The sequence below is a fragment of the Lingula anatina genome, chromosome 8 (genome assembly GCF_051362555.1).
Source record: "Lingula anatina isolate TDL-2025a chromosome 8, LinAna3.0, whole genome shotgun sequence".
NCBI lineage: Eukaryota > Metazoa > Brachiopoda > Lingulata > Lingulida > Lingulidae > Lingula > Lingula anatina.
The window spans coordinates 15251634-15279521 of record NC_141774.1 but is presented as its reverse complement, the minus strand read 5'-3'; the positions used below and the strand labels follow the sequence as shown (position 1 = coordinate 15279521).

General features: G+C 36.8%; 1 protein-coding gene across 6 annotated transcripts; it reads right to left on the bottom strand.

The window, feature by feature from the left end:
- Positions 1 to 513: 513 nt before the first annotated feature.
- Positions 514 to 26543, bottom strand: LOC106179325 (PRL-1 phosphatase). Of its 6 annotated transcripts, none has more exons than XM_013562902.2 (6): positions 26408 to 26543; positions 4409 to 5399; positions 3953 to 4045; positions 3604 to 3734; positions 3049 to 3123; positions 514 to 2672 (listed from the first exon to the last, which is right to left on the bottom strand). In XM_013562902.2, exons 2-6 carry the CDS (start codon positions 4520 to 4522, stop codon positions 2561 to 2563), a joined length of 525 nt encoding a protein of 174 aa, XP_013418356.1. In that variant the 5' UTR covers positions 4523 to 5399; positions 26408 to 26543; the 3' UTR covers positions 514 to 2560. The 6 variants fall into 6 exon arrangements, with proteins under 6 accessions (XP_013418356.1, XP_013418362.1, XP_013418365.1 ...); XM_013562908.2 differs by lacking the exon at positions 26408 to 26543 and adding an exon at positions 26116 to 26139; XM_013562911.2 differs by lacking the exon at positions 26408 to 26543 and adding an exon at positions 22467 to 22491.
- Between the last annotated feature and the right edge of the window lie 1345 nt (positions 26544 to 27888).

The following is a 27888-nucleotide window of genomic DNA, read 5'->3' as shown; positions in this document are numbered from 1 at the left end:
AAAAAAAGCATTACAAGAAAAAAACACCAGCACATATACTGGTTCTCCTCTACTCTCTCTTCGTACGCTAAAGCTTTCTCTCGAGGCTCTGCAGTACTAGTGCTGTTTTACACCGATTTAAGTAGGGCGTACCCTGAGTGTCAGAGCAACGTGAAAGTTAGTTTGTTTAATATTTAACATACCATGGAGACACTTTCACTAGGTATTGCGATATGGGTTATATATGAAATCAAGATCGAGCTGGCAATACCGGAATCTAGAACCTAGGGTAGTAGGGCGGGGAAATGAGAAAATTAAAACACCCTACATATTACAGAAAATTGTCCTCAACAAGATTCAATGAAACTGAACATAGAGCATTATACCCCGAGCTACTGGAGACTAACCTCTCTGGTCAACAACACTTACCACCGCCCCCCCCCCCCCCCCCCCCCCCCAAATATTTTATCACAATTTTCGGGTAAAAAAGACAAAAGAAACACAAAAATACAACCCAAAGAAAACTAAAACAAATAAATTGAAATAAGTTTTATTTTCATTATTAACCTCAAGAAGCAATTGGCTCCAATACTATAATATAAAATGCGGGCATTTATGAGCGTCATTGCGTTTGGTGAGACTCGGGTGTGCTTAAATTGTGCTCTGGAAATGTTCCCTGACCTACATCACCAGTTTCAAATAGTTGTCAGCGGACTCTTGCACTGACAGCGTTAGAAGTCTACCCATATGGAAGAGTAACTAGGTCTCCAAGTATTGACCGACTTTTGAAAAGGGGTTCCTAGTTTATACAACGAGATCTTCATATATATCAACTTTTAAAATCCGATTCATCAAAATCTAAGCACGCCTTTGTTGCACCAATTAGCATCAGTACGAAGTACCTGATGAGTGTCACGTTGTAGCAAGGTACTAATATATTCTATAGAGAACACAGGGCAAAGCTGTGGTTTTCAACTAAAAATCACCCAACCACTACCTCTGTTCTACTGTGCTGACCCCTTGGCTTACCAAACTGCATAGAGCCACAAAAATACTCAACCTGAGGTCCAAGTGACCCCAAAAAGTAATAAGAAAACGAACAATAATCATTTAATGAAATAAAAACAAACGCGAGCCAAACTTCTCCAAGAACAAAAAACATCATTCAAAAATGTGTAGAACATAACATTCAGTTGGGGGAAATTCAACACGATCCTTTAAAAAAAAAAAAAACTTAGATCAGGAATAGGAGCCTAGGGCATTATATGTTCATATATTTATATATACTGAGGCATTGGGAGGTATCTTCCTCATTTAAATCAATGTGCATACTATAGAGAGACAACTTAATACTTACAACATACTTCCCAACATTCCATATTATGACACGTGAACAAAATGAGATTATACATTTATACATCAAACCATGGATAACGGCAAGCCTTCAGCCCCCCCCCCCCTCCCTAAACCCCCTTAAAAATGCCCCACCCTGATTTAATTCTAGCAAAACACAGAAAATGAGGAGTGGTCATATGATTGAGGCCTTTTCACACTGAGGGTTATACTTCAGACAGATAAAGCTGCATCCCAAAGTTTGGAAAAGTGTTACCATGCCATTTTGTTAAAAGAGACTTCAATCCCTTTCACAACTTTCCCAGATGGTTGTTTCCGGTTGTTTAGTTAACTTAAGTTATTCAATTGAAAGTCCTCCATCTTAGTTACTCTGTCACGTATGCAGCAGCCAGGCTTGAAAGTTGTCCGTCTCTCAAAACCAGCACAGTTGTATTGCTAAGACACAACACTCAATGTGAAAAGACCTAAACAAATAAATAAACCCCAAACTGTTACCAAAGTGATATTTAAGTATGTTAACAGAGAGCCATACTGCTATGTGACATTACTCACAATATGTATATCATAGATTCAGAAGGACACAAGAAACCTTACCACTTAATATTCAAAGAGTCGACTACTGCTATTGGTTCAGAACTAAGTAGCATTTGGTGAAACAGCCAATGGCAAATGGCCTCTTATAACGGAACAGATGAAAAAGAAAGAACACCTGAACCGTGTCAAAGAACCGATGAAAAAATGCCTTGCATTATGTGTCAGCCTTATTAACCACTCGTAATTTCTGTAACAAAGCAAATAGGCTGTTAGCAACCAAAGTCCACTTAGTTCCAGGTGTGCTATTGAACAGAAACACCTATTTCAACACCTAGAGTTTTACTTCTGTATCTAACTAATTTTGCATTTTTTCAACAATGGGCTGAAAATTTAAACTCAAAAGCACTGACTTTTGAGAGCATCTGGTGTTTTCAAAAATACTTTTTTTTTTTAGAAAAATGTTTTTTTTTTCAAATGCTGTTTTTTCTTTTTCTTCTTAAATATAAAATGACAAGACCCCAAGGAAGGACAATGTATAAAACTCTCCTTGGGATCGAGTTGCTAGTGGTATGTAATACAAAGTCTCTGCACCATATTTAGTAGTTTGTATATATCTATATTTATATATATATTTGGTTTCTTTCACAAGGATGGTCATGTATCAGTTCCATAGGACCTCACTACTGAGATGGAGTCACATGATTCTGCAGGCCTTGTGTCCATTTGAACGATTCTTCAGGCGTGATTTGGGGCGGTACTTCTCCAGAAAGGCCAACTGTTTGGTGTTGATGGCACCTCGGCGTTTTCTGAAAAAGTGAAAATCAGTTTCCTTTTATCTATTTTTTTTTTATTGCCTGATTAATAAATAAATATAATGGAACCTGAACTGACTTCCAGTACTGTGGCACTCCCTTTCACTCTTAAACTTCTCTCCAAGGACCTAGTTTCAAAATGAAATAGGCTGCAACAATCAGAACTCTGCCAACTAAGCATATAAAACAATTAAAGGAAGCATCAACCTTTCAGAGGTCCATACTGGCAATAAGTTTTACTTAAGGTAAGTCTTTATCTTTAAAAACATTATTATTATTATTAACATTTTTGTGACTATTATTATCACTGTTACTATTAAATTATTATTATTATTATCATATTATTATTATGACTTGAGAAGCAACTTACTGTCTTATGAGCTCCACAGCATCTTCATACTTCATCCCCAGTTCTATCAGTGCTAGTGCTACCAGGACAGGGGCTCTGAAAGGAGAAACAAGTCTTCATCAAGTGCTGTCAAACACCTAGCTGTGTGTGTGTGTGTGTGTGTGTGTGTGTGTGTGTGAGAGAGAGAGAGAGAGAGAGAGAGATTGAGCATGTGCACCTAGAGATAATATGCCAGTGAGAGAGAGCTTATGTTTGTCTGAGGGTATGTGTGTGAACACATTGTGAACATAGAGGTAAGAGCTCGCATGTTTGTGCGTGTGTGTGTGTGTGTGAGAGAGAGAGAGAGAAAGATAACGAGAGAGAGAGTGAGTGAGCATGTGTATATGTGAAAGAGATAATGTACCAGAGTGAGAGAGAAGTTTTTGTATGTTTATCTGTGGGTATGTGTTAGAATAAATGAATGCTTTGTGAACGTTGAGTAAGAGCTTGCTTGTGTGTGTGTGTGTGTGTGTGTGTGTGTGTGTGTGTGTGTGTGTGAGAGAGAGAGAGCAAGAGCGAGCGCCCAGGTTATCTCACCTCCCCAGTCCAGCCACACAGTGCACGGCCACACACGAGTCGGGGTCCTCCTTAAAGCGGGTCTTCAGTAAGTTGAACCAGTCATTCATCACCTCGGGTGGCGGGGGATTGCCGTCATCAAACGCCCAGTCCTGGAAGAGGAGCAAGGAAATATTACCAACCAAATTGTATTTGATTTAAAGATAGCCCATTTCTGATCTGTCCAATTACCTAACAAACTGACATACTTTACATGACTATCTTTCTTGGCGTTAGTAAATGGGTATCATTTTCAAAAGCAGAGATTTCTGCCAAGGAAAAGAAGGAAAAAATTAATGTCAGTCTCACAAAGCAGTCAGAAAAGCCTCACCAATACTCTAATTCCCTCCTCCGACAGTTGCTCCGTCTTGTATGTGGGCTCACAGACACGAACCACATCCTTGGCATTATGTTTCTTCAATTCCTGGAGGAAGGAAAAAATTTCACAGGTCAGAAACTACTAACTTAAAATTGAATAATGGTTCAGAGTAATAGTATTTATTTCTTGTGATCAAAATCTTTGGATTTTACAATAAAAGAATTAAAAAAAAAAAAATTAATATATTATCAGATTAAGTCATTAATATGGAAACATGAATCTATAAGTAATCTAACAATTCAACAAAATCTTTCATCTTAAACAAGGACTCGTTGAATATAAGAACAGATCAAATATGAACACAAAAATAACCTAATTGGAGCAAAAAATTAAATTAATTAATAAATCATTAATTTCTCATCCATATAAAACAAATCTAACCAGATTCAATTCATCAGTCACACCCACCTCGATATACTTTTCCATGGTCACATCCGTGGGGCGGTCTGTGATCAGAAACCTCATGTTTTTGTACTCAATAACAGCAGGGGCTGGCTTGCGGGCCTTCATATTAGCTGTCATAACGCGGTGAACAAACAAACAAAAAGACAAATAGAACAGGTGTATGATACAAATTGGCTAAAAATAAATTAAAAATAGAATAATACAACGTCAGAGTGTCGATTCGCCTCGCAGCTCCAACAAGTTAACTGTTAGTGTATGTTAGCCTCTTGTTCCTGTTGGAATCAATAACAGTAATAATCCGATTTTTTCCCACTCAACAGACAGAATCAGTCCTCAGTGTGGCAAGGAAGTTTGTTATTAAGTGCTGAGCACAATTCTTTTCAATTAAAGGCAACAAAAATGTAATTTTTTGTGCCTTCAGCAAACAAATCCACTTTCTGCACACCACAAAGACAATCCTTGTTAAGGCCGTGAAGAAATCTCTTCGTCGTCAAAAAAATTTCTTTAAAACATTCACCCAATCCTAGACAAGGCTGTATAGTCTCCCCTCGTAAACCTTACGCCGTAAATATACCAGTAGAGGTCGCCACAAGACAGCAGCACTGGCACCGGAGCTTGCACTGGGGGTAGTCGACCGCCTCTTTTACCCCATTCGTAATCCCACGCGTTGGGAGAATGGAAGCTAAGGCTGGATGCTCCAGCAAGCAGTGAGCAGCGAGGGCCGAGAATTTTCGTAACTTGGCAGAGCACACTTAAAAAGGCGTGTTTCCACTTCTCCTTTCAGAGTAGGGCAAACGCGTGGTGTTCAGATATCCTGTTCTCCTTCGTCTTCAAAGTCCTTGATTGAATGAGCAAAAGTTATCTGGTTACCGTGGAGATATTTCTGGTTACCAAGGAGATCGACCTGGTTGCTAGTCTACTTGTGTTGGGCCTGGCAGTATTCTCCACTGTTGGTGACAAACTCCATAAAGGTGTGCCCAAACTCTCCAAAGAACTGAAATCATGAAAATAAACCCAGGTAAATAAATGTGATGACTACTCACCAAATTCCACCAAAACTGTTTATATTATAATGAACCAGACAGGGGGAAAACTTTGGAGATACTGACGGTCCAAAGCACATTTCCTGCACATTTTACCCAATTACGTACTAGTACTAGCTAGTAAAGCTGACAGCTCAGCTCAGCTGTTATATAATTGGAAATTAAACAAGCTTTTGAACAATACCTAGAATTATACGGGTTCAAAATTATAAATACAATTGTATGTGGTATTTCCAGTATTAACTGACAAAGAAAATTTGCACTTGTTGCCTTTTGGGAAGTATGAGGGTTTCGTATGGCTATACTTGGAACTAGTGACTGGCATTAAAACTAGGAAATCAGTTTTCAGTAATACAATTCACCTGTATAAGAACAGGTGTTTGACATTATTTGAAATGCATGCATTTGTGTGCATGTGTGTGTTTGACAGGAGAGAGAAAGAGAGAGATGGGTGAAGAGAGATAGGATGGATGGAGAGAGAGAGAGAGAGCGAGAGAGAAAGAGAGAGAAGAGCGAGAGAGATGGGTGTAGAGAGAGAGAGAGAGAGAGAGAGAAAGAGAAGAGTGAGAGAGATGGGTTGAGAGAGAGAGAGAGAGAGAGAAAGAGAAGAGTGAGAGAGATGGGTGGAGAGAGAGAGAGAGAGAAAGAGAAGAGTGAGAGAGATGGGTGGAGAGAGAGAGAGAGAGAGAGAGATCGAGATCCAACACATTTCCAAAATTCTAAATCGTCACATCATCTATACAAGCCAACATGGGCAGAAGGGCAGTTATCTGCTTGACTGCACTTTCTGTATAGAAAAAATGTACCCCTCCCTTGTAAGGAATCTTATACAATGATAGAAACAACACCCCACCCATCTCCAACAGCATATGACAGTCACTGATATGATTCTTTTCACTTAAACCAGGATCATATTCCAGAATGACTTAATAGAACACCCAACTATCCAGATTTCCATGTTAAATCTGAAGTCTTCCACCTCCATTTTTCTAAGCATTAATTATGCTTAACCTTACAATGTTTAACTTGGCAAGTAGTAACTCCATTCAGCTGCTCACACACCTGTATCACAAAAGCAGATACAGCCCAAAGACTGAAAGCATTAAAACATATATCAAGTCAGCATGGCCCTTTACCTTTTCTACAAAGGAGTTATTGCTGGCCCTATGACACTTAGTTATGTTCCTCGTCTTCACTAACCCTGCCCCATTCACATCAGACAAGACACCAGTACTTAGACAGACACACAGATGTGTGGTGAGACTATGAAACAACCACGCAGACAGGGCAAAGATTTACTAGACAATTCATTAATCTATACTTGTACTAAGCAGGCAAAAAATCATGACACTGTTGTAGTTTATATGCACCAGAGATATCTGATGACAAAGCAGATGCTTAACAAAGCAGTCATCATACAATAATACTTCTACGTTGTTTAACAATAAACCTAAAACTAATAACCTTCTAAAACTGGGGATGTTCTCTGAAATAGCCATAATCCAAAACCCCACCATTACTTCCCTTGCTCACCACAGCAGTGCAATTTCCTTAATGTAGGGACCTGTGATAAGGGATACCTTGGCAGATTACTATGGGAATGATATATAAAGATCCAATTAGCTAATGCACTCATTTTATGTATGTCAGGAAATTAACATCTTTCCATCATTTATCCAGACAGACTCTTTGAGGGAAAGTATGGCTATTACTCAAAACTGTGAACAATATGAATTGTAAATAATTATACAATCACCGTATGTGATCACCATATAAAATTATACCTCAATGCTCCATTCAAAATACCACTGGCACAGAAGAACAAACTACAACATCAATGTTGTCACCATTTAGGTGATTAGTCAAAAGCACTAGCGAAGCCATTAATGTTAGTCATCGGGTGAAAAAAGAGTTGCAGGACTAAATATAAATCAAGATCCCAGACATAGTGTTGTAAAAACCCATATAAAATACAATGCAAAAAGGGCATTTCAGACCACTCATCTAAACCAAGCTGGTAAGAACCAGACTACCATATGGTAAAAACAACTATACTCATTAAAAAAATGCATTTTGACCTTACTGATAGGACAGAAAGGTGAAGTGCGTGCATTTCTATAACTTCCGCAAAAGCAAGATAACAGTATTTGCATTACCTTAGACGGCTGTAGATTGCAGCATAGGAACACACAAACAACTAACTAAGCTCACAGCATATATGATTCCACAGAGCACTTGGGGAAAGGGGGGGGGCTATCTCTGAAACATATACTATTTTGAGCAAAAGCTTAATACATACTCATCGGACAGCATCAGTGACATTTCTACAGGAAATATTTGACAGTTTTTGCCAATTCATCATCCATTTGGTGAAAAATGAGTTACTTCATAGGTGCAGCCATTTTTTCTCTCAGTAAATGACAAATAGACATACCTTTTTAAGCTTTACTTCTTACTTCCCTGGCAAGGCAGGTATATCCACAGCATACTCTCACATACATTTATAACCATCACTTTTTGCATGGGCCACTGCCAAAAGCATGATACTTAACAAGGGAACCTGTAATAAAACAACTTTTCCAAGAACTACTCAGACACCAGAGGCAACTCTACTGAATACATTCACATACTAGTACATAGGATGGTCTAATTGCTGCTCAAATCATGGCTATAGCACAGCTTATAACCCTATCCAAGGGCTAACAATAAGATTGTGAGGACATTTGTCCCTTGTGCAAGTTCTCTCCCAAATTTACTTTTGCACAAAAAGGAATTTACTTGCCAGAAAAGAACATTTACTACTAAATTTCCTCTGGGCAGGTGCTCTCCCAAATCTACTTGCACAGATGGAACTTACTTGCCATAAAAGAACATTTACAAATTAACCCCCCCCCCCCCCCCCCCAAAAAAAAAAAAAAAAAAAAAAAAAAGCAAACCCCTGTCTACATGAACTTGTCACCTAGGGTATATCATAAAAATAGTAACCACCCCCACTGACAACACTAGCTGCCATCTAGTCTCATGTCTTATTTCAAAGTCTTGACTTCAAGCCATATCAGCTGTGTATTAGGGTAGTGACATGACCCTAGCCTGACCTGACATTTCCTCTAAGGGACCTGAATAACACATCTAAGTGTGAGACTTCACTGAAGATGTCATCACAAAGAGACAATTGGAGTCACCATGACTGACAAAAAAATAAGGAAGATACATCAAAGAGAGAGAGGTGCTTTTATCCCTCCTTCATCCTTGGCCCAAAACCTTGCCCACAGTTTCTTCTCTGCTTTCCTGAAACGATTTCATACTTTGCAGCTAGTCTGTACTTGCAAGTCCAATACATATATAAGCAGATGTTTTACTGTATACCATCCAGGCAGTGATTTAAAGTATTCATAGCATCATACATTGACAGCCAATACCTTGGCAACAAATCAACATCTGTTCAACACTGAGCTCATCTAATGGACTGAAAACAGAGTAAATTGGAGGATCACAATCACCAATGCCTGCACCAGGTCTGAAACTCGAAGAAATAAATAGTTATCTACAAGACTAGTATGCTATGTATTACCTACATTAATGTCTATTAACACAGTCCGGGGTTCATTCCTCATTTCAAAACATACATATCTGCTATACAAAGATCAAAATCAATGAATTGTGTCTTTTGGTTAATAAGTACTCTACGGATTTTCTTCACATAAAATGCATTTCTTGCAGAACCCACCTTATGCCATAGAGATTATCAGTTTCTTTTCAACTACTTAAGATATATGTAAAAACAAAAACAGGCATTCAGACATGGTCAGCCCACGACTCCTATCTTCCAATTCAGTAGCAGCTAACATAAACTGATGTCTGGAATAACTGAGCTATTTCGAACAATAAATAAATAAATAAATTAGCAAGTACATATACCTACTGTGCCTGCTATACACTGTTAAGCCTTCAAACTATACAAGTATACATACCAGCTAACAGCAACCTGTCAGGTCTATAATAATAACAACAATATCGCCTACCTGTATCCCCAGAACTGTGCAGTCATGGAAAGCATCTGGAGCCCCTAAAATTAACTCCCACCTCACCGTGCAATGCACAGGGGCAATCTGGCACACCAAATTTATTTCTTACCTTAGTCACATAATCATATTACCTGTATTTAGGTAAATAGCACTCATGCTCCGAAGCCATGGTTCTAATTAGGACAATTAAGATGATAATCAGGTGACTCGTGTGTGTGTGTGTGTGTGTGTGAGTGAGTGTGTGTGAGTGCAAATGTGTGTGCCTACATGTGTCGTGCATGTACGTGTGTGTGTGAATGTGCATGAGTGTGTGCATAATTCTTTTTTGCATCAAAAATATTATTGAGCCTAAGATGGAGAGAGAATACACATTCCAGTTAACACTCTCATACAGCCTTTTCCACCAATATATACTCACCCAGCAGGATTTCGGGTATAGTAAGGCAGAAGGCAGGCCAGGTGAACCCTGGTCTTACCTCAAATGCCAAATGCTGGCCTGAACTGTTGGATGTAGTAAGCACTCTCTCTTATTACCACCTAATCCATTACCTGCTAGCGAAAGGGCAGCCATGCCGTATTATTTAAGCCGTTGAGAGTATTTGAACATGTTCTCTCATTTGCTACTGTGAGGATAATGTATTATTTTCCTCCCTTCAAATCAAGTACTTTTTTTCCTGTGGAAAGAGAGCTATTAAAAGGGTAAAACCATGAGTACCCCCAATAATGTTTATGATTTTATGAACAACTTTCAGTTGTAGCAATACTGCATTGACATTAAACACCCATAACAGAGAAAAAAAAAAAAAAAAAAAGAACATGTTATCTATTATCAGATTAAAGTCCAGCCTTCATCTGTGAGGCCACGACCGGTTGCAACATGTTAAGAGCTGATCTGACATAACTATAATGAATGTCAAGTACAGTACTAAGAACATACTATAACGATAATAATTAGTGATATTCACAGGAAAAAAAAAAGGCCCTAATTGCAATCCCCACCTGCAGCTCAGTTATGTCCAAAATGAAGCTTATTTTGCCTCACATATAACAAGTTCACCTTCTAAATTATCCCAAATACTAATGGTGAAAGCATACAAGAGCCGTGCTGCAACAACTAAATTACTTACATATATATTTTTGTCTCTAATTATGAACAGTCTTGACCTTGTCAGACAAAGATTAATCTGGAACCATCTTCTCTTATCAAGTACGCAGTGTGTAAATTGATTCCGAGATTCATCTTATATCATCCTTATTTTCGTTAAGTCATACACGGCTATTGTGTCAATTCCATACTTGAAATAAGCAATCTTCACCATAACACAGTAACATAACGATTCCTAGAATGCACGCTGAAGCCTTATGCAACATTTATCCAGAAAATCAGTTCATATAGACCGCAATACCTCACTTAACCCGCTTATCCATATCACTTTGCCATCATATACACAGCAGTTTACTCCAAACCAAAAACAATCAAAGTAAACCAATATGGTTATCAAAGTGGAATAGACTGAACAATGGTGTATCCAGAGAGAGGGGGAAGAACACAGTGGGTGACATGCTCTCCTTTCCACCCTTTTGGAATACCCCATACTCCCCCAGTAAAACTCCTCTTTTTCTATTTCTGATTTCACTCAGTAAATAATTTTGTCCATGTGCCCCCCTCCCCTCCAATAACACACCTCTCCAGCTCTGTCCTGAGTCCACTGGTGCCATGCAAATGATGCACTTACGAAAGCAAGGCTGTCACTTCCAACAACAAACATCTCAACTCCCCAGACAAAACTATACACATTATGCTCCAGACAAATCCACCAAAAACATTCTCCAGCCCAGACCAGACCCAATAAAGTTAGCTTCAAATCCTGGCTTACCTAAGTATGTGTACGCCAGCTTTTGGCTGATATTCTCTCAGTAATAACATACCTTTCTCCCCAAGACACCACAGCCAATCTTGGGAATTCCTTTTAACTGATATTCACTTTCAAACTAGCTGCAATCTTCTTCTGAAGTGTAGCCTACATGTATCTAATTCACTCGGCTCATTACTCCCCCCACCCCGCCCGTATTTTTTTCAACAATAACTCACCTATCTCCAAGTTACATCCTTTCTTTGAAGTTTCTTCCTGGTTGAAATGAATCCAAAACAAATGCGGTGTCCAACCCCTCCGCAGCCCACAAATATGCTAACTGACAGCAGTGACGCCACAAATAACAACAATAACAAAAGCTGGGAGTATCAGTCAGATTAAGATAGGTTTTCTGGGGGGTTCTATGAATAGACAGCCGCCTCATAGCACTGCACAGGTACAGGAAGCAAAAAAATACCCATAATACGGAATCCAAGACAGTTTTCCTCTGGGCACTTTGCCACACAGTGCTAGGATCTCAATATCAAAGGAAAATATAACACACCAAATTATGAAAGAAAATGAAAAAAATATGAATAAAATATCCTTTTCTGGTTAAAAAATAAGAACATATCTTTTGGTAAATAAATAAATAAAACAGATTTAACCCCCCCCAACATCTGACTATGCAAACTGTTTGACCTGGTAAGTACAGGAATTTTTTTTAAATGATTGGCATCTTTATATGCAGAAACCAGACTCTCCCGTTTTGCTCACCTTGAAGTCTCAAGTGACAGTATCAAAAACCCTAGGTAATACATGCTATCCAGACAGTCAGTTCAGATGAGGATTGTCAAAAACCTTGAGAGAGTATAGGGCCAAACCCCCATGCCCTACAAAACAATGACTGCCACTATGAATATATGCACACACATACCTGCCTGCTACAGTTAAGGCTACAAAGTGAAGTACTGGTGCTAGGAATAAACAAACAATAAAATGATGCAGGTCAAAGGTCATCATCATGACATCATGGCTGTCAGCAAAGGGATAAAAAGTGTATGTCAGGGTTCTCCCCAGGATTTGAAAATAGCCCTTATTTTTTTTTATGCGAGAGTACCGAAGCTCGCGAAGCGAGGCACAAAGGGGGGGGGGGAGTCCAGGGATGTGCCCTCCGGAGGAAAAACTTTCATTATTTCATGCAAAAAGGGTGCAATCTCATGCAATCTGAAGCTGTCATTAAATCGTTACGACATAGCCCACTTGCAGGACCAAATTTTGCGGGAAAATCAGGGCTAGACACTAACTTTTATGAGTACCTGTCCGAATTTCAATCCAACCTGTCCAACAAAACTAATATTTTTTCTATTCATACCATTGAACTTTGTAAATAAATATGTGTAGTCATACATTTAATGCATTTATTGCCAAGACATTAAATTAAATGAGCCGGAAAATGCACCTTAAAGTGGATTTATTTTCAGATAAAAAGTTGTTTTTTCATACTTGTAAACTCCTGAAGATTTAATCTTGCATATAAGTCTGATTTAACATTATAAAGTTTCAATCAGGGCTTCTCCTAGGATTTTGGGTACAGGGTCTGCTAATTGTAAATCTGCAATTTGATAACAAATTCACATGAAGTTTAACCAAAGCAAAATATAAATACCCTGAGTGGCAGGTGGGTACTGTTAGATTAATTTTATTAAAATATTCAAAAGTTCACAGGGCTAGACACTAACTTTTATGAGCACCTGTCCGAAGGACAGGTGCTCATAAATTTGACCTGTCCGATTTTCAATCCAACCTGTCCACAAAACCAATAATTTTTTTTTCTATTCATACCTTTGAACTTTGTCAATCAATATGTGTCATACATTAAATGTATTTATTACCAAAACATTCAATCATATGAGCCCCAAAAATGCACCTTAACGTGAACTTATGTTCACATAAAAAGTTGTTTTTTCATACTTGTGAATTCCCGAAGATTTTAAACTTGCATATAAGTCTAATATTTATTTAGTTCCAATCAGGGCTTCTCCTAGGAATTGGGGTACAGGGTTTACTAATTGTAAGTCTGCAATTTGATAACAGATTCACATAAAGTTTAACCAGAGCTAAAAAAAAAAAAAAAAAAAAAAAAGTGGGGTGGGGAGGGGGTACTGTTAAATTAATTTTATTAAAATATTCAATATTTAAAATATTTGAATAAAGTTCAATGAAAATTAAAGAATATTCATTTTATAATACTTTACTTATATTTATGTTAACAATTTAACTTCTTACGGGGTTATCACGTGTTTGATTTTGTAAAAATATATGAATTAAATAAAATCAGTATCAAAAAGTTCCCCTTCTTTTTATTTAAATTCTCATATTTGTTATTACTAATTTCTTCCTTACATTAATATCACACTGTTATATGAGAGCAATGTTAATTTATCATATTCCAGCACTAAATTTTAAGCTGTAAATAACAGAGGTGATGCTAGAGTCCTTAAAGAAAACATCAAACAAAATTTCTGGTTATATCTTGGCAAATAAACAACATTTCAACAAGATCTTCAGTCCCAAAGATTTCACTTTCTATAGTGAGTAGATAGCATACGTATGTGATTGACAGGCAGTATGTTGCCTTGACAACGAACTATATATAGCCAGTTCATCCAGTCCAATCTGGCTTTGTAACCAGGCAGCACAGTACTTGTGTAAAGTTTCTGTTTTTGGAAGGGTCTTTATTACTAGAGCACGTAGGATTTTTAACTAAATAAATGTTCAGTAGTGAACCTGATATGTGAATAAATTTTGTCTGATGAACTTCTGGAGGGTGTTCACTTTCATAATTTGGCGGTAAGTTTGCTCAGACTTCGTTTTGCGACTGCATGTGTTTTGTGCCAAAAGTAGGTCACACTTTTCAATGCCGTCTAAGAAGAGGCAAAAAGACGTTCGTATGCAACAAATAAAAATGATTTTTTTAAATTTTGCTCCACATTTCTCATAAAACATGACCTGTCCGTCGGACAGCCAACCCTGCAACTTCACCTGTCCGAACTGAATTTTTACCTGTCCCGGACAGGCGGACAGGCACTTATGTCGAGCCCTGGTTCAATGAAAAATTAAAGAATATTCATCTTATAATACTTTACTTATATTTATGTTAACGATTTAACTTTTTAGGGGTTATCTTGTGTTTGATTTTCTTAAATATATGAGTTAAATAAAATCAGTATAAAAAAGTTCCCCTTTTTTTTAAATTCTCATATTTGTTATTACTAATTTCTTCCTTACATCAATACCACACTGGTATATGACAGCAATGTTAATTTATCATATTCCAGCACTAAATTTTTAACTGTAAATACTATAGGTGATGATAAAGTCATTAAAGAAAACATCATACAAAATTTCAGGTTATATTTTGGCAAATAAACAATATTTCAACAAGATCTTCAGTCCCAAAGATTTCACGTTCTGTAGTGAGTAGATAGCATACAACGTATTTGATTGACAGGCAGTATGTTGCCTGGACAACGAACTAGATATAGCCAGTTCATCTAGTTCAATCTGGCTTTGTAATCAGCATAGTACTTGTGTTGTTTCTGTAACGGTCTTTCTCTCTAGAGCACGTAGATTTTTAACCAAATAAATATTCAGTAGTGAGCCTGTTATGTGAATAAATTTTGTCTGATGAAGTTCTGGAGGGTGTTCACTTTCATAACTTGGCGGTAAGTTTGCTAAGACTTCGTTTTGTGACTGCACGTGTTTTGTGCCAAAAGTAGGTCATTCTTTTCAGTACCGTGTAGGAGGAGACAAAAAGACGTTAGTATGCATTAAAAATGATTTTTTAAAAGATTTTTGCTCCAAATTTCTCTTAAACCATGACCTGTCTGTCGGACAGCCAACCCTGCAACTTCACCTGTCCGAGCTGAATTTTTACCTGTCCCGGACAGGCGCTAATGTATTAAATAGCGTTGCATCTTTTCTGACATTTTCTCTTGCCGCATGGATACATTTATTTATAAATGATCACGACTGCTACTATTCTTCAGTCAAAATAACATGAAGGATTGACTATTTATTATATTTCTCCAAAAATATAGATAAAGCAAACAAATCTCACAGAATTACATTGATGACGAAACTAATAAGCGGATGTTGATATTCGAAACTTGTCAGTACGCAGGTCCCGCGCCCTCAACATAAGATGTTATACTTGTATTACTGCGCCAGGCAGAATAAAAATAAACAACTTATCGCGCACACAAGAGATCCAAGTACGCACACAGTCGTTTTTATTTTACGGTTTACGTCGCGACTGTCAGGAATAAAGGCATTAAAGGCATTGGTCACACACACACTCTTAAAGGGTATCGGAGTTCAAAGAAGCGTATCGGCAAAAAAAGAAGCGTATCGGCAAAAAAAATAGCGTATCGGGGCCGATACGCTATAAAGGCCTGGGGAGAACCCTGTATGTGTACTTGGCCAACGAATGTTGTGGAGTATTTCTTTTTAAATGGGACAGGGTTTTTTTCAAAATGCATTCTGATCAATTTACTTCTAAAGTGAAAAGAAAAGATCTATCATACCTCTGACAAAAATTAACCAAAAAAGAAAAAAAAAACAAATTGCTACCTATGAAATAGAAAAGATACAATTATCAAAAACTTCCTCGTGCTGGCATTTTTACTCACACAATGTTCTGAATCAGAACTAGCTTAGTCAACGATACTGGAATTTGTGTATTGATGCAATAAAAATCCACAATGCAATTGCCTATGGATTTTCTATGGCCCATGTTGAGGATACTGAATGCTGTTCAAAAAAGACAACTTCCTTGTGGTCCACTGATAAAGCTGATGTCACTGAAGTTTTCAAAAGGAGTGGGGGACAAAGACATGTTATGTCATCTAAAGTTATACCCCAGTTGTAAAAAATAAGAAAAAAAAAAATAAATAAATAAAAAAGAAGGAAATTATGACTGAAATTTTCTGAGAATTTTTCCAAAACACGAGACAATGCTTATCATATCAAAAGAAATGTGCTATCAAAAGTATAGGTTCTCTTAGTACCCCAGTACCACAACAGATACTTTACTAAGATAGAATTAATCAATTTCATCCTCAATCTATATTTTTCTATAAACATTCAAGCACAAGATGTTGTGCTTGCGTGTGTGCTTATGACTGTGGGTCCCACTGACCCATCATTCATAATTTCTTCAAAACATCAAACACATCAACAACTTCAAGGCCAGAGAACATCAAGACAGAATATTACACTTCTGGGAAAATTACATAAATATAGCATTAAACATCAAAATACACTCAATGTAAACAACTTACATATTAAGTTATTTTCACGAAAGGAAAGCCGTACCTGCATGTGATTCTCGTAGCTTTCTACTCCTCAATCCACAGATTCATCCCACACGCACAATAATCTACTTATCAACAACCATCAAAACAACAGCAGGCACTTTCATAACACACTGCAACTCAGAAAACTGACTAGCCAAGTCCACTATGTCTCACACAATGTATTAGTCAACCAATAATTAAGTCTTCAAAAGAGACCATACTTTACCACAAGTGATCTTATGATCTGATGATGAATCAGCTTTGTTTTAGTCAAATTTTGCCTGAAAAACAGTCCACAGGCATGCCTCCTCTTTAAAATACGGAAAAATGTCCTTCAAGCTTTGACTGCTAAACTTTTGTTTAGCCAACTATGACAAGCAGATTAGGCTTTTAGTAGCTTCGTTTGGAAAATCTTGACATGCAATCTTGAATTATCTACTAGTGCTTGTTTTTTGCCACCTTTCCTGGAGCACAAGTTCTGAAATGTAATAAGTAACTTAGTCTCCCTTCATTTCCCTTTTCTAATGCTGTTGACATTCTAGAGGGAAAATGTCCAAGAAATTTAAATATATTATCTCCAGACAAATATATTAGCTACTGTCAGAAATGAGTATACTTTATACAGGAGTTGCCCCTTAAATAACTCAAGTGATTGTTCTCTTGAAAATAAAGGTACCAGTAGGCTAGGGATAAGGATTGTTTGGTAATTTGGGGCAGTGGCTTGATTAGCTACTGTCAGAAATGAGTATACTTTATACAGGAGTTGCCCCTTAAATAACTCAAGTGATTGTTCTCTTGAAAATAAAGGTATCAGTAGGCTAGGGATAAGGATTGTTTGGTAATTTGGGGCAGTGGCTTGACCATATGCCCTCTCCACCGCAAAAACCCTGTAAAGATGACTTATTTTGTTGTCAATCAATAAGAAAACATCAGTAACAAACCTGTATGTACATCCTACGGTACCTAGTACACCTTTACCATGAGGAATACATCTGTTTTCACAACCAGTTTATCTGCAGAGGAACTAGTCTGCGGATCAAATACAGTGCAGACTTGACAGTGGATTTCTGCCTCCCACGCCTGCCATCCCAGCAGGGGAAACTTGGCACTCTTTAAAGTGGGTGGCACTTTATTAGATCCCCAGGCTAGTTAGTCCCCAGATCAACTGATCCAAAATGTGCTCTGACTCCCACATTTACAAATGTAGAAAAAAAAATGTTCATCTCCCTCTCTCTTTCTTACCCAAACGCACCAGCTCATCAACCTTGAAACTCACAAATCACATCCATAAAACAAAGGTGCGACTGACAAGTGTGACAGCTCATTTATTAAAAAGTTCATCTGATGTATATTTCTTATTATTCACTGGACATTGTGTGCAGAGCCACTGGCCAAGGTGTGCCAAGACCACACTCTCTTGGACTGTGTGCAAAAGTAACAACAGAGGAGTTCCAAGATGGTCTGTGTTCGTAAACCTTGTTGACTGGAATCTTATCACAATTCCTTTTCTCTACATCACATTGAACTATATTGTTACAGCAACATGCCTTCTCCTCCAGATCAAGGAAGGCACCTCCAGTGCCGTGTACCAGTAGTCTAGACTGGGTTATGCTATTCAGTTCTACTTGCTATGAATTGCAGTACAATGGCTTGTCTAGACAACACCTGACCTTATGTTGAATATCTTCAGACTATGTGTGCCAATGTGTCCCAAATAGTTTCACTGGTCAAAATGCAAATGCAAAAAAAAAAAAAAAAAAAAAAAAATCAAGTACGTCTGACAAAATTTGACAGAAGACACAATTAGAAGTAAACCACTCTTTCAGAAAATGAATGCAAAATCCAAAAAATTATTTCTCCCAACTTTTCACTGATTAGACTCACAGCTTTAACAGCTTATAGAAGTTTTGCTACAGATATAAAGAAAAAAAAAACACAAGAGACAGACAAAAGATCACAATCACCTAAAAAAAATCATATGATAAAGCAACTAAAGATTACGACACCTGCACCTCACAATCTTACGCACTGTCTGTTCCGTCATACTGTGATTAACATGCAGGTAGGGAAGAACAAGCCCAGACATGCAGGTAACCTGTCTTCCCGGTCACCACTCAGCTTCAAAGCTCAGACAGAATTTCATGAACAGTAGCTGGGTCAAGCATACGGCTTGAAGTCAGTGTGTTAATGTCACCTTTTGACCTTAATAATCAATAGCCCAAGTTCTCAATTATCATATACCAAATATGCAAACTGCTGGAACACAATGCTTAAGATTTTTTTTTAATTAAAAAAAAAAGACTGCATTTCTATCCCCTTCATTTTTGCTTGCACATCAAACTTAAATATATAAACCATTACTCAGGTGGGAGAATGGACATTACCTAGCTATTGTAATCAGCCTTTTTTTTCTTTTTAAGTTCATTTCCAAATGGAACTTGTTTTCATGATTTTCACTACAAATATTTAAGATCATTTAATATTTTTAACAGATACTGATATCCACCTTAACCCAGGAATGTGATCTATTAAAACAACTTAAATTCAAATGTCTCAATGATTTCAGGAAGTCAAATAATCAAAATGATTTTAAAAAATATAAGGAATGTAAGAGTAAGTTTAAGGCACTCTGTGAAACCAAGAAAAATTCTTACACTGCAAAAGAAGTCGAGAAATTGCACGCTTTAAAAACCACAAAGGAAATGTGGAATTATATAAAGTCTCTGAAAAGTGCTCAGTCTATTAAAAAGAATAATATCAGCCCACAAGCATGGCAAAATCATTTTTATAAGTTATTAAATGAAAATGTAAATGACACAGAAAAGAGCTTCATAACATATATCGAACAGTATAGTGAATGGTTTGAGCACATACAGCCTTTAAACAGTTGCAATACTCTAAATGAGCCATTCACCATGGATGAACTATCAAATGTTGTACGCACCATGAAAAATGGAAAATCTCCAGGTCCAGATGGATTAGTGATTGAAATGTTTAAATATGCCTTCAACCATTTATCACCACTGTTATTAAATCTTTATAACACTGTATTAACAAGTGGAAAATTTCCCTCTAGCTGGTGCAATGCCATTCTGTACCCATTGCTCAAAAAAGGAAATGTAAATGTGGCAACAAATTATAGAGGAATTGCCCTTTTGAATGTCATGGGAAAAATATTCATGAAAATTTTGAGTAACAGGTTTAATAATTGGGCAGTGGAAAATAATACATTGATTGAAGCTCAGGCTGCCTATAAAATTGGTTACTCCACTGTCGATCACATTTTTACATTGCAGGGTTGCGTACAAAAATACTTAAGTCGAAGTAAAGGCAGATGCTACTGTATTTTTATAGATTTCTCAGCCGCTTTCGATAGTGTTCAACATAAATTATTATGGTATGTACTTGCAAAAAATCGTGTAAATGGACATGTCGTCACAGTTTTACGCTCTATGTATTCCCAACTGCAATCATGTGTTCTAACAAATTTAGGTCTTACTGAGTATTTTAAATGTAACATGGGCACTCGACAAGGATGCATGCTAAGTCCTTTTCTATTTACATTATTCATAAATGAATTTTATCATAGTTTGAACAAAGCTGGATGTCAGGGTATTTACATAAATGAGGTGTTTCCAAATCTCATGTCTTTGCTCTATGCTGATGACATTGTTTGCATCTCAGACACTGTTGGGGGGTTACAGAAACAAATTCATCAATTAGAAAAATATTGCAGTCAGTATGGTATGCTAGTAAATGTCCAAAAGACAAAAATAGTAGTATTTAGGAGAGGTGGTAAAATAAAGAAAAATGAAAGGTGGTTTTTCAAGGGCAAAAATTTAGAAGCAGTACCTGCATACAAATACTTAGGAACATATTTTGGTGCCTTCCTCGGTTGGGGTAAAACTATCCAACATCAAATCAATCAAGCCAATAAAGCATTATTTGTTGTTAAGTTATATTTGAAAAAACAAGCATGTATTTCCTTTAAGGAAGCTTTCTTTCTCTTTGATAGAATGATAACACCCATTCTTTTCTATGGTGCTGAGATATGGGGTTATAAACCAGTAGAAAGTATTGAAATCTTCCAAGCAAAATTTTGTAGATATTTATTAGGTGTTAGTTCAAATACTGTGACGGAAGCTGTACTAGGCGAATGCGGAAGATATCCATTGTATACCAATTATATGGTAAATAGCATAAAATATTGGTTAAAACTTGTACATATGAATGAAGATCGTTATTCTGCTCATGTATATGACATGCTATTTAAATTAGATTCAAGTGGAAGGCACACTTGGGCCACAGATGTTAAAATGTTGTTATATAGATATGGCTTTGGATATGTCTGGGAGGCTCAGGGTGTGGGAAATTCTGTTTTATTTCTTAAAGTTTTCAGAGAAAGATTAGTAGATAATGCTGGCCAAATATGGCACAGTGACATATGTAAGAGCAGCAAACTGGATACTTATTCATTATTTAAGAGCACGTTAACACTGGAGTGTTACCTATTAAGTGTTAAAAATGTAAAACATAGAAACTCATTAGCAAGATTCAGATGCGCAAATCACCTACTACATATTGAGAGCGGTAGATGGAGAGGTATAGAAAGATGCAATAGACTCTGTTTAATCTGTAAAAAACATAATATTTATGATGTAGAAGACGAATACCATTTTTTAATGACATGTGTAGCATATACAGAATTAAGAGGAAAATATCTGCCAGTGAATAACCCTACTAAAGAAAGTTTTTTAAGATTAATGGCTACAAAAAACACAAATTTAATAGCAAATCTGGCTGCTTATATATATAATGCTTTTTTATTAAGAAAAGAAATTTTGAGTCACTGACAAAATTAACAATCCTTAATACTATACTATTTTATTAATATTATTATTATTATTATTATTATTATTATTATTATTATTATTATGTACTATGGGCCGGAGGCCTTGGAAAACTGAATAAAACAAACATCAAAATCCACCTTACCCCTTCTGTATCTTGTTCTCTTGACAAGCGTAAGACTACATCAGCAGGACTATACCTGATACAGTGAATTAGCAGAGAATACACTTACCTTTAACCACTATTGCAAAGCCATAAAAGACAATCGATCAAATAACCAATCAGACTCAGTGTCCAGCTTCCCTAATTTCATGCACACTACGGCAAAGTATTCAGAAACCGAATTGTGTTAAATCGTGTGATAAAAACAAAAGCATATGTCATCAATATTTGAAGACGATCAGCTAGACAATAGAAGTGAATTTCCAAGTATATACAGGGTTTAACCACATACAGGGTTTAACCACAAACTAAAGACATGATAATGACTCCACTGCAGAGTCAGACATTTGAGGCCAACAGTGTGTGTTCAACTTTACATAGTCAATGCTTCAATAGAGATACTGTTGTTGAATGCAGGTAACAAGTCCAGACAGGAAAACTTGCCGTACCCCAGTTTTAAGTACACACATTCCAATGGAGTAATTTAAACAATCTTATCAGCATGCAAATTTGGCCCTGTGTTCACATACCTTTAGAAGACTCCTTCATACTGATTCACAGAGCCAAGTCGGAAATAAGCATCTCTAAAAAAGCAGGGCATAACTACTAGTAGGGTTCTGTAAGGATCGGGGTGGTTTTATAAGTGTGTCCTTGCGTGCGTCCGTGCGTGTGTGTGTGTGTGAGAGAGAGAGAGAGAGAGAGAAAATGGAAGGGAGGAGAGGAAAGGAAGGGAGTAAATCCCTAATCAATACTTCAGCACTCCTTACCTCCTGTGAACTCCATTTCCTATTTAGTCTGGACCAGACGGTGCCTGTACCCTGATCCACTCCCTGTCTGGCCCCCTACTAGTACTAGTACTCAAACAGCCGATTCCCTTTGCAAACTAGTCCTCTATCTTAGCAATCTCTTATCAATGGATAGCCTACTAAGTATGTGTAGACGTCTTTAAAGAGTTACAGTCCAGACAGAGAGCTGCCATAGACTAGTAAGCTAACAATTCATGTCAGTCTTCAAGAACTACCACCACCCACGTGTAAACAGCAGGACAACGAGGGCCACTGGGGGCAGGTCATTCTTCAGCAAATATTCCACCACTGTACACGACCTATAGGCAACATTCCACAGCGGGTGGAAACACAATGCAGTCCCCTCTACTTGACACAGAAGGGCTACAAAGCGGGCCACCGGTTCCCTCTGAAGGTGTGACCTCCCGCGGGGGTCAATGCTTGGGCGGTGAAGTGAATGTAGACAAGGGAGCCAAACACAATCAATTAAACCGACGGCCTTTCGTTCACTTGATCTGCTTGTATTAAAGACAAATTATGGTTAGTGAAACCATTGGTACTATTACTCTTTCCTTTTTTTTTATACCTTGGTTATACCTCCCATGTGGACCATACCTTTTCATTATTACTTTGATACAAAACAACTCTTACAAATGTGTTATTTCTCCTCTTCAATACTCCCCCCAAACAACTTTATAATTCAAAAGGACAATATTCCTCGTGACAACAAAATTAACTAGCATAAATCAAAATACAACCTCGGTGTAACATAAGGAGTCAAGGAGGGGGGGGGGGGAGACTATTTCAAGGTTATTTTTATGAATGACACATACTCAGCTGACGCATAGTATTTGACCATGTGTTTGTCACATGAAAAATCACCTCGTCTCATTCACTGGTCATATACAGTGCTTGTGACAACAGTTTATGAGTTAGCACACTGAAAACTGTGTACTTGAATCCAGCCTATCTTACAGCAGGGCCTACTCCACAAAATAATATTATATAGTAAATGTAAATGGTTTTAATATGACCAAATCACTTGTCTGTGAGAAAACAATAGCTTATTAACAAATAGGGAGGTGTTATAATTCCTACACATTTTTAGCTGTTATAATACAAGCACTGCCAAACATTCTGTAACTTGAGTATAATCACAGAAACACTGCAGTTTTCTTGGAGCTGTGCCACCTGTTCAACACTTGTTAATGAAACAAAACCACAAATGACGAACTTCATTTTGTGCTGCCTTTTTCAATCTGATCAAAAAGTAACAATACCAGTACCTATATATATTCATATATATCGACAAATCAATACAAGATGGAAAGTCCACAGAAATAGTTTTCATGTACACCAGTTAGCATAGGTAGCCGTAGGTAGAGAAATAACATAATTGATTTCTCCTTTCACTCCAGCCATTCTCTCCTGTAATTACATGAAAAATTTGAACAATATAACTCAGCAAATTAAAATATTTTGTTGATACAAAACTTGAATATATATCTAAATTTGAATATTTAGGAATGTAAGATGGGTGCTTAATTTGTCAAAAAAGTTAATGTGTCCGAAAATGAGAAAATCTCAAAAAAGCAAAATATTACAAAATGTGGGGTGTTTGAAAATTTCAAATAATTACCGTAATTGTGACTGCCCACTGGTTGATAAGAAGCAAGTTCACCGAGTTTGCAAACAGATGAAAAAATCAATCACCCAATTATTAATCACTGTGATTCAAAATAAGGACACCACAGATTATACATGTAGCTTGAGAAGTCGGCTTCATGCAACACTTCACTTTCTCAGTCTGTTTTCCACAAATATAAGGAATGATTTTCTGTCCAAAGCAGATCAAGCTGTTTCCAAGAAGCCTCAGTAAATCACTTTCTAAATTTTCAGCACAATATTGAAAAACAAAGAGCAGAATACCAGGAAAAACAATTTTAAAAAACCTTACTGCCCAGAATACTGCTGATGATTGGCATTTTCCAATATCTGAAGAGAGCTTTAAACTAAAATCAAACTATTCCAAGAAAACACATTAATAAAAAAGCATTTGTTCATAAAAGCAAACCACTTAGAGTTACCCTATTTAACCCGGGGAGAATGCCCTATCACGTCATGAGCAAGAGTATAACTGACGTAAATCATTAACTATGCTTAACCAAAGATTTCAGGACATTCACACAATAACGCCAGATAACATAAACACCGTTTTTCAATCAGTTGTCTCTGGTTTGAACCGCTTTTGTCCAGTTCAGTCACTTCACAACACAAAGGAAATTAAGCGAAATTGTACAAACAATAACACCTGATACATATCTAGAATAAAATTTTGATCAAGATGTCAAACCATCTATTTATACGATGGGATTCTCACCCACCCCCCCCCCCCAATCCCTTAAAATGAAATGATGCCAATTCTGCTGAAGGCACTCTAATGGCCTTTCATATTCATTGATAAAATGACAGATTAACTTCAAGCTTTAGATACAAGCAGGGGATTTTTCTTATTACAAAATGACTCAAGTGCAAAATGTGTCTTTAGAATCAAAGTCTGCAAATAAAATTAACCAACTAGGCTGCCTTTTAAAGAAGAATTTAGAAAGTTGATTTGTTTGTTAATATTGTCTTTCATTGATTTCTTTTTTTTTTTTTTTTTTTGGGGGGGGGGGGGGGGGTCTTTTGCCAAGGGTCTATTGAGGCAACTCTTCCATGTATTAACCAGGCCATGTAAAGTTCTACTAGGCACTAGTAGCAGTCAATTTCTTAATCTGGAGCACTACAGGAAGCTTTACAGCTCCTTGAGAAAAGGACCCAAGTCTACCTAACGATAATCTAGAATGCCAGACAGTCACATGATTATAAAAAGGACAGGACAACCAGACATGCTCTCCAACCACAAGCAGCTTACAAAGCAGCCCTAATCAAGTAGTCTGACCTTTCAATTTCTAGAGCAATATCATCATTTATTATGCCCTGTCTATATCTGCTCTATTGATTTACTTTCAGACCAACTAGGAATCGGAAATGATGCCAATCATTGTCCTATCTTTCCATGCTACAGAAGTAGCCGAACACAGGAATATGGCGGCTTTGATCACATTAAAATAGCCTGAAAACATATTAACTTTACAACATGAAAATGAAAGTGATCGCTTTTGCTGCCTTTTATCACAGTGTCAAATTTATGATTTGACACCGCTAAAAAGGCAGCAGATTATGATGAAAACCAAAGAAACAGAAATTATTGAAAAAAATATACATATATAAATAAAATAAAACATTGTGGGTAGGTCACACGAAACAAGTAAAAATAATATACCCTAATCTCCTGGGTGCTGTCATTGAAAAAATTACTTAGAAAGATGGTTTGAATAAATAAAAAATTAATAAAGATGATAATATAAAATGTTACAACATCAAAATATAGTAATATTATTCACAAAATTTTAGAAATATCGTACTAGTAAGAAAACTGTGGCATTCAGCTCCTATCGAAACTACACTGTATTGACAATATGAGATTGACAGAACTGTTGAAATGCACTTGTCATATATATGACATTGCCAAAGTGTCAAATAACACAAGAATGTGCACACAGTCACATTTCAACATCGGCTAACTTACCTGAAATCACTACCAGATGGACTAACTGATACGTTGTGTGTCAATGAAAAACTTAATTTAAAGTCAGCAAAAATATCGCAGTGAGGCTGGAGTCACATCAAGCTGTGCTGCCTTCTCAGCGTCTAAATTTATACCATTCATACCGTCATAAAAATTTTCATTCCCATGCTGCATACCGCATACAAGGTAAATGACCGGGATGACCGCGTCAACTATCATGAATGAAAGGTTGCCTATTTTGCCTGGAAACATAAAAATAGAACGCTTTGTATTAATATTGATAGTCACTTACCAAAATATTTCCGCACATTGAGCGCCACTAGAAAAGGAAACCAGTTTCTCGCAAAAAATATTCGGGAGGGACCTCAGCTACGCCAAGATGGCAGATTTATAGTATGACGTCACTAGCCAGTTCATTCACGCACTTGGGATGGTTAGGAGAATTTTATTTGTCGGAATTATTGTTTTTACTTTCTTTGATTACATAGTGTAAAGGCATTTAAAATATCATAATCATAACTTTATACTTACATTGTGCATTGTCTTCATATTTTATCTTATAAACATGCTCAGTGTTGAGAAAATACTTACTTGAATTACTGAGCTTTAAAACAAATTCTCCTTACTAGCTAGGGAATTCCTTGCACTCTTTTTATAACCCAACTACCGCAGTTGCAGCATGCGTATCACCCAAACACAACTCAACAAAGTTACACTATCAAACGTATCAAACGCACTTCGTGATGAAGTTTTGGCGTATCGATTTGTCATAACAAAATATATTGTTTTATACATAAATGATCTCATTTTTTATGCAAAGCAACTAAGTAAACATTTTTTCCTCTAGTTGCAGTAATTTCAGGCGCTGTTCCAAGGCCTACGACTGTTCAAATATGGGCTACTTGGCAATAAAATCGATTTATGACCGCGATTTCGATAACTGAGAGCCCACCCTCTTTTTATCAAATTCAAATCATTATAGGCCCAAAGATCAGTTTTACATTAATTTACATTTGAAGCCCAAATGCATAATTTATTTTATTAATAATAGATCGACGTAGGTCTACTTTTCAAAGGTTGTTAAAATAATTTTGTTCTTGAAAAAATTATGTGCTAGCATAACTTCACTCAAAAGGCCTACGAGAAAATGCGCTTTTTCATCTTCCGTAAAATATTGGGTGTGGAAGGGCGAAGAGAGTAAATTAGATCTTTGAAGCTAACGGACCCGGCCCATCCCTGCAATCATTGCTGGTAGCCGCGATCGCGAGCCATGATTTCAGTCACAAACAGAAACGTTTTATAATATCGCATAAGAAAATAACTTTTGAATTTATATATAAAAATTATAATAATGAATAGTAGGCCTAAATAGGACAGGGGAAAGAAAGAAAAAAAAAAGTGAGACTGAAAATGAGTCTTATTACTAATCTAAAAAAGTAAGTAAGCCTACTTAAGCCTAGTTGAACGTATACGATACAAACTGATATGGCACATTTTACATTTACAACAATTTCTTTATTATTATTATTATTATTATTATTATTATTATTATGTCTACAAGTTCATAGTAAAGGTTACGAGTGCTTTCTATATGTGACTTTTAAATTGTTTTAAATAACGATAAAAAGGCGGGACAAATATTGAACAGAAGTGCTTAAATTGCCACTAAGAGAGAAAGAAATCGCTGTAGTTGCACGGATATCGACGCAACACATTTTGTATCATTATATACAGGTTTGTTGCAAACGAGCAGTTTGTAATGCAGGTGCGTCC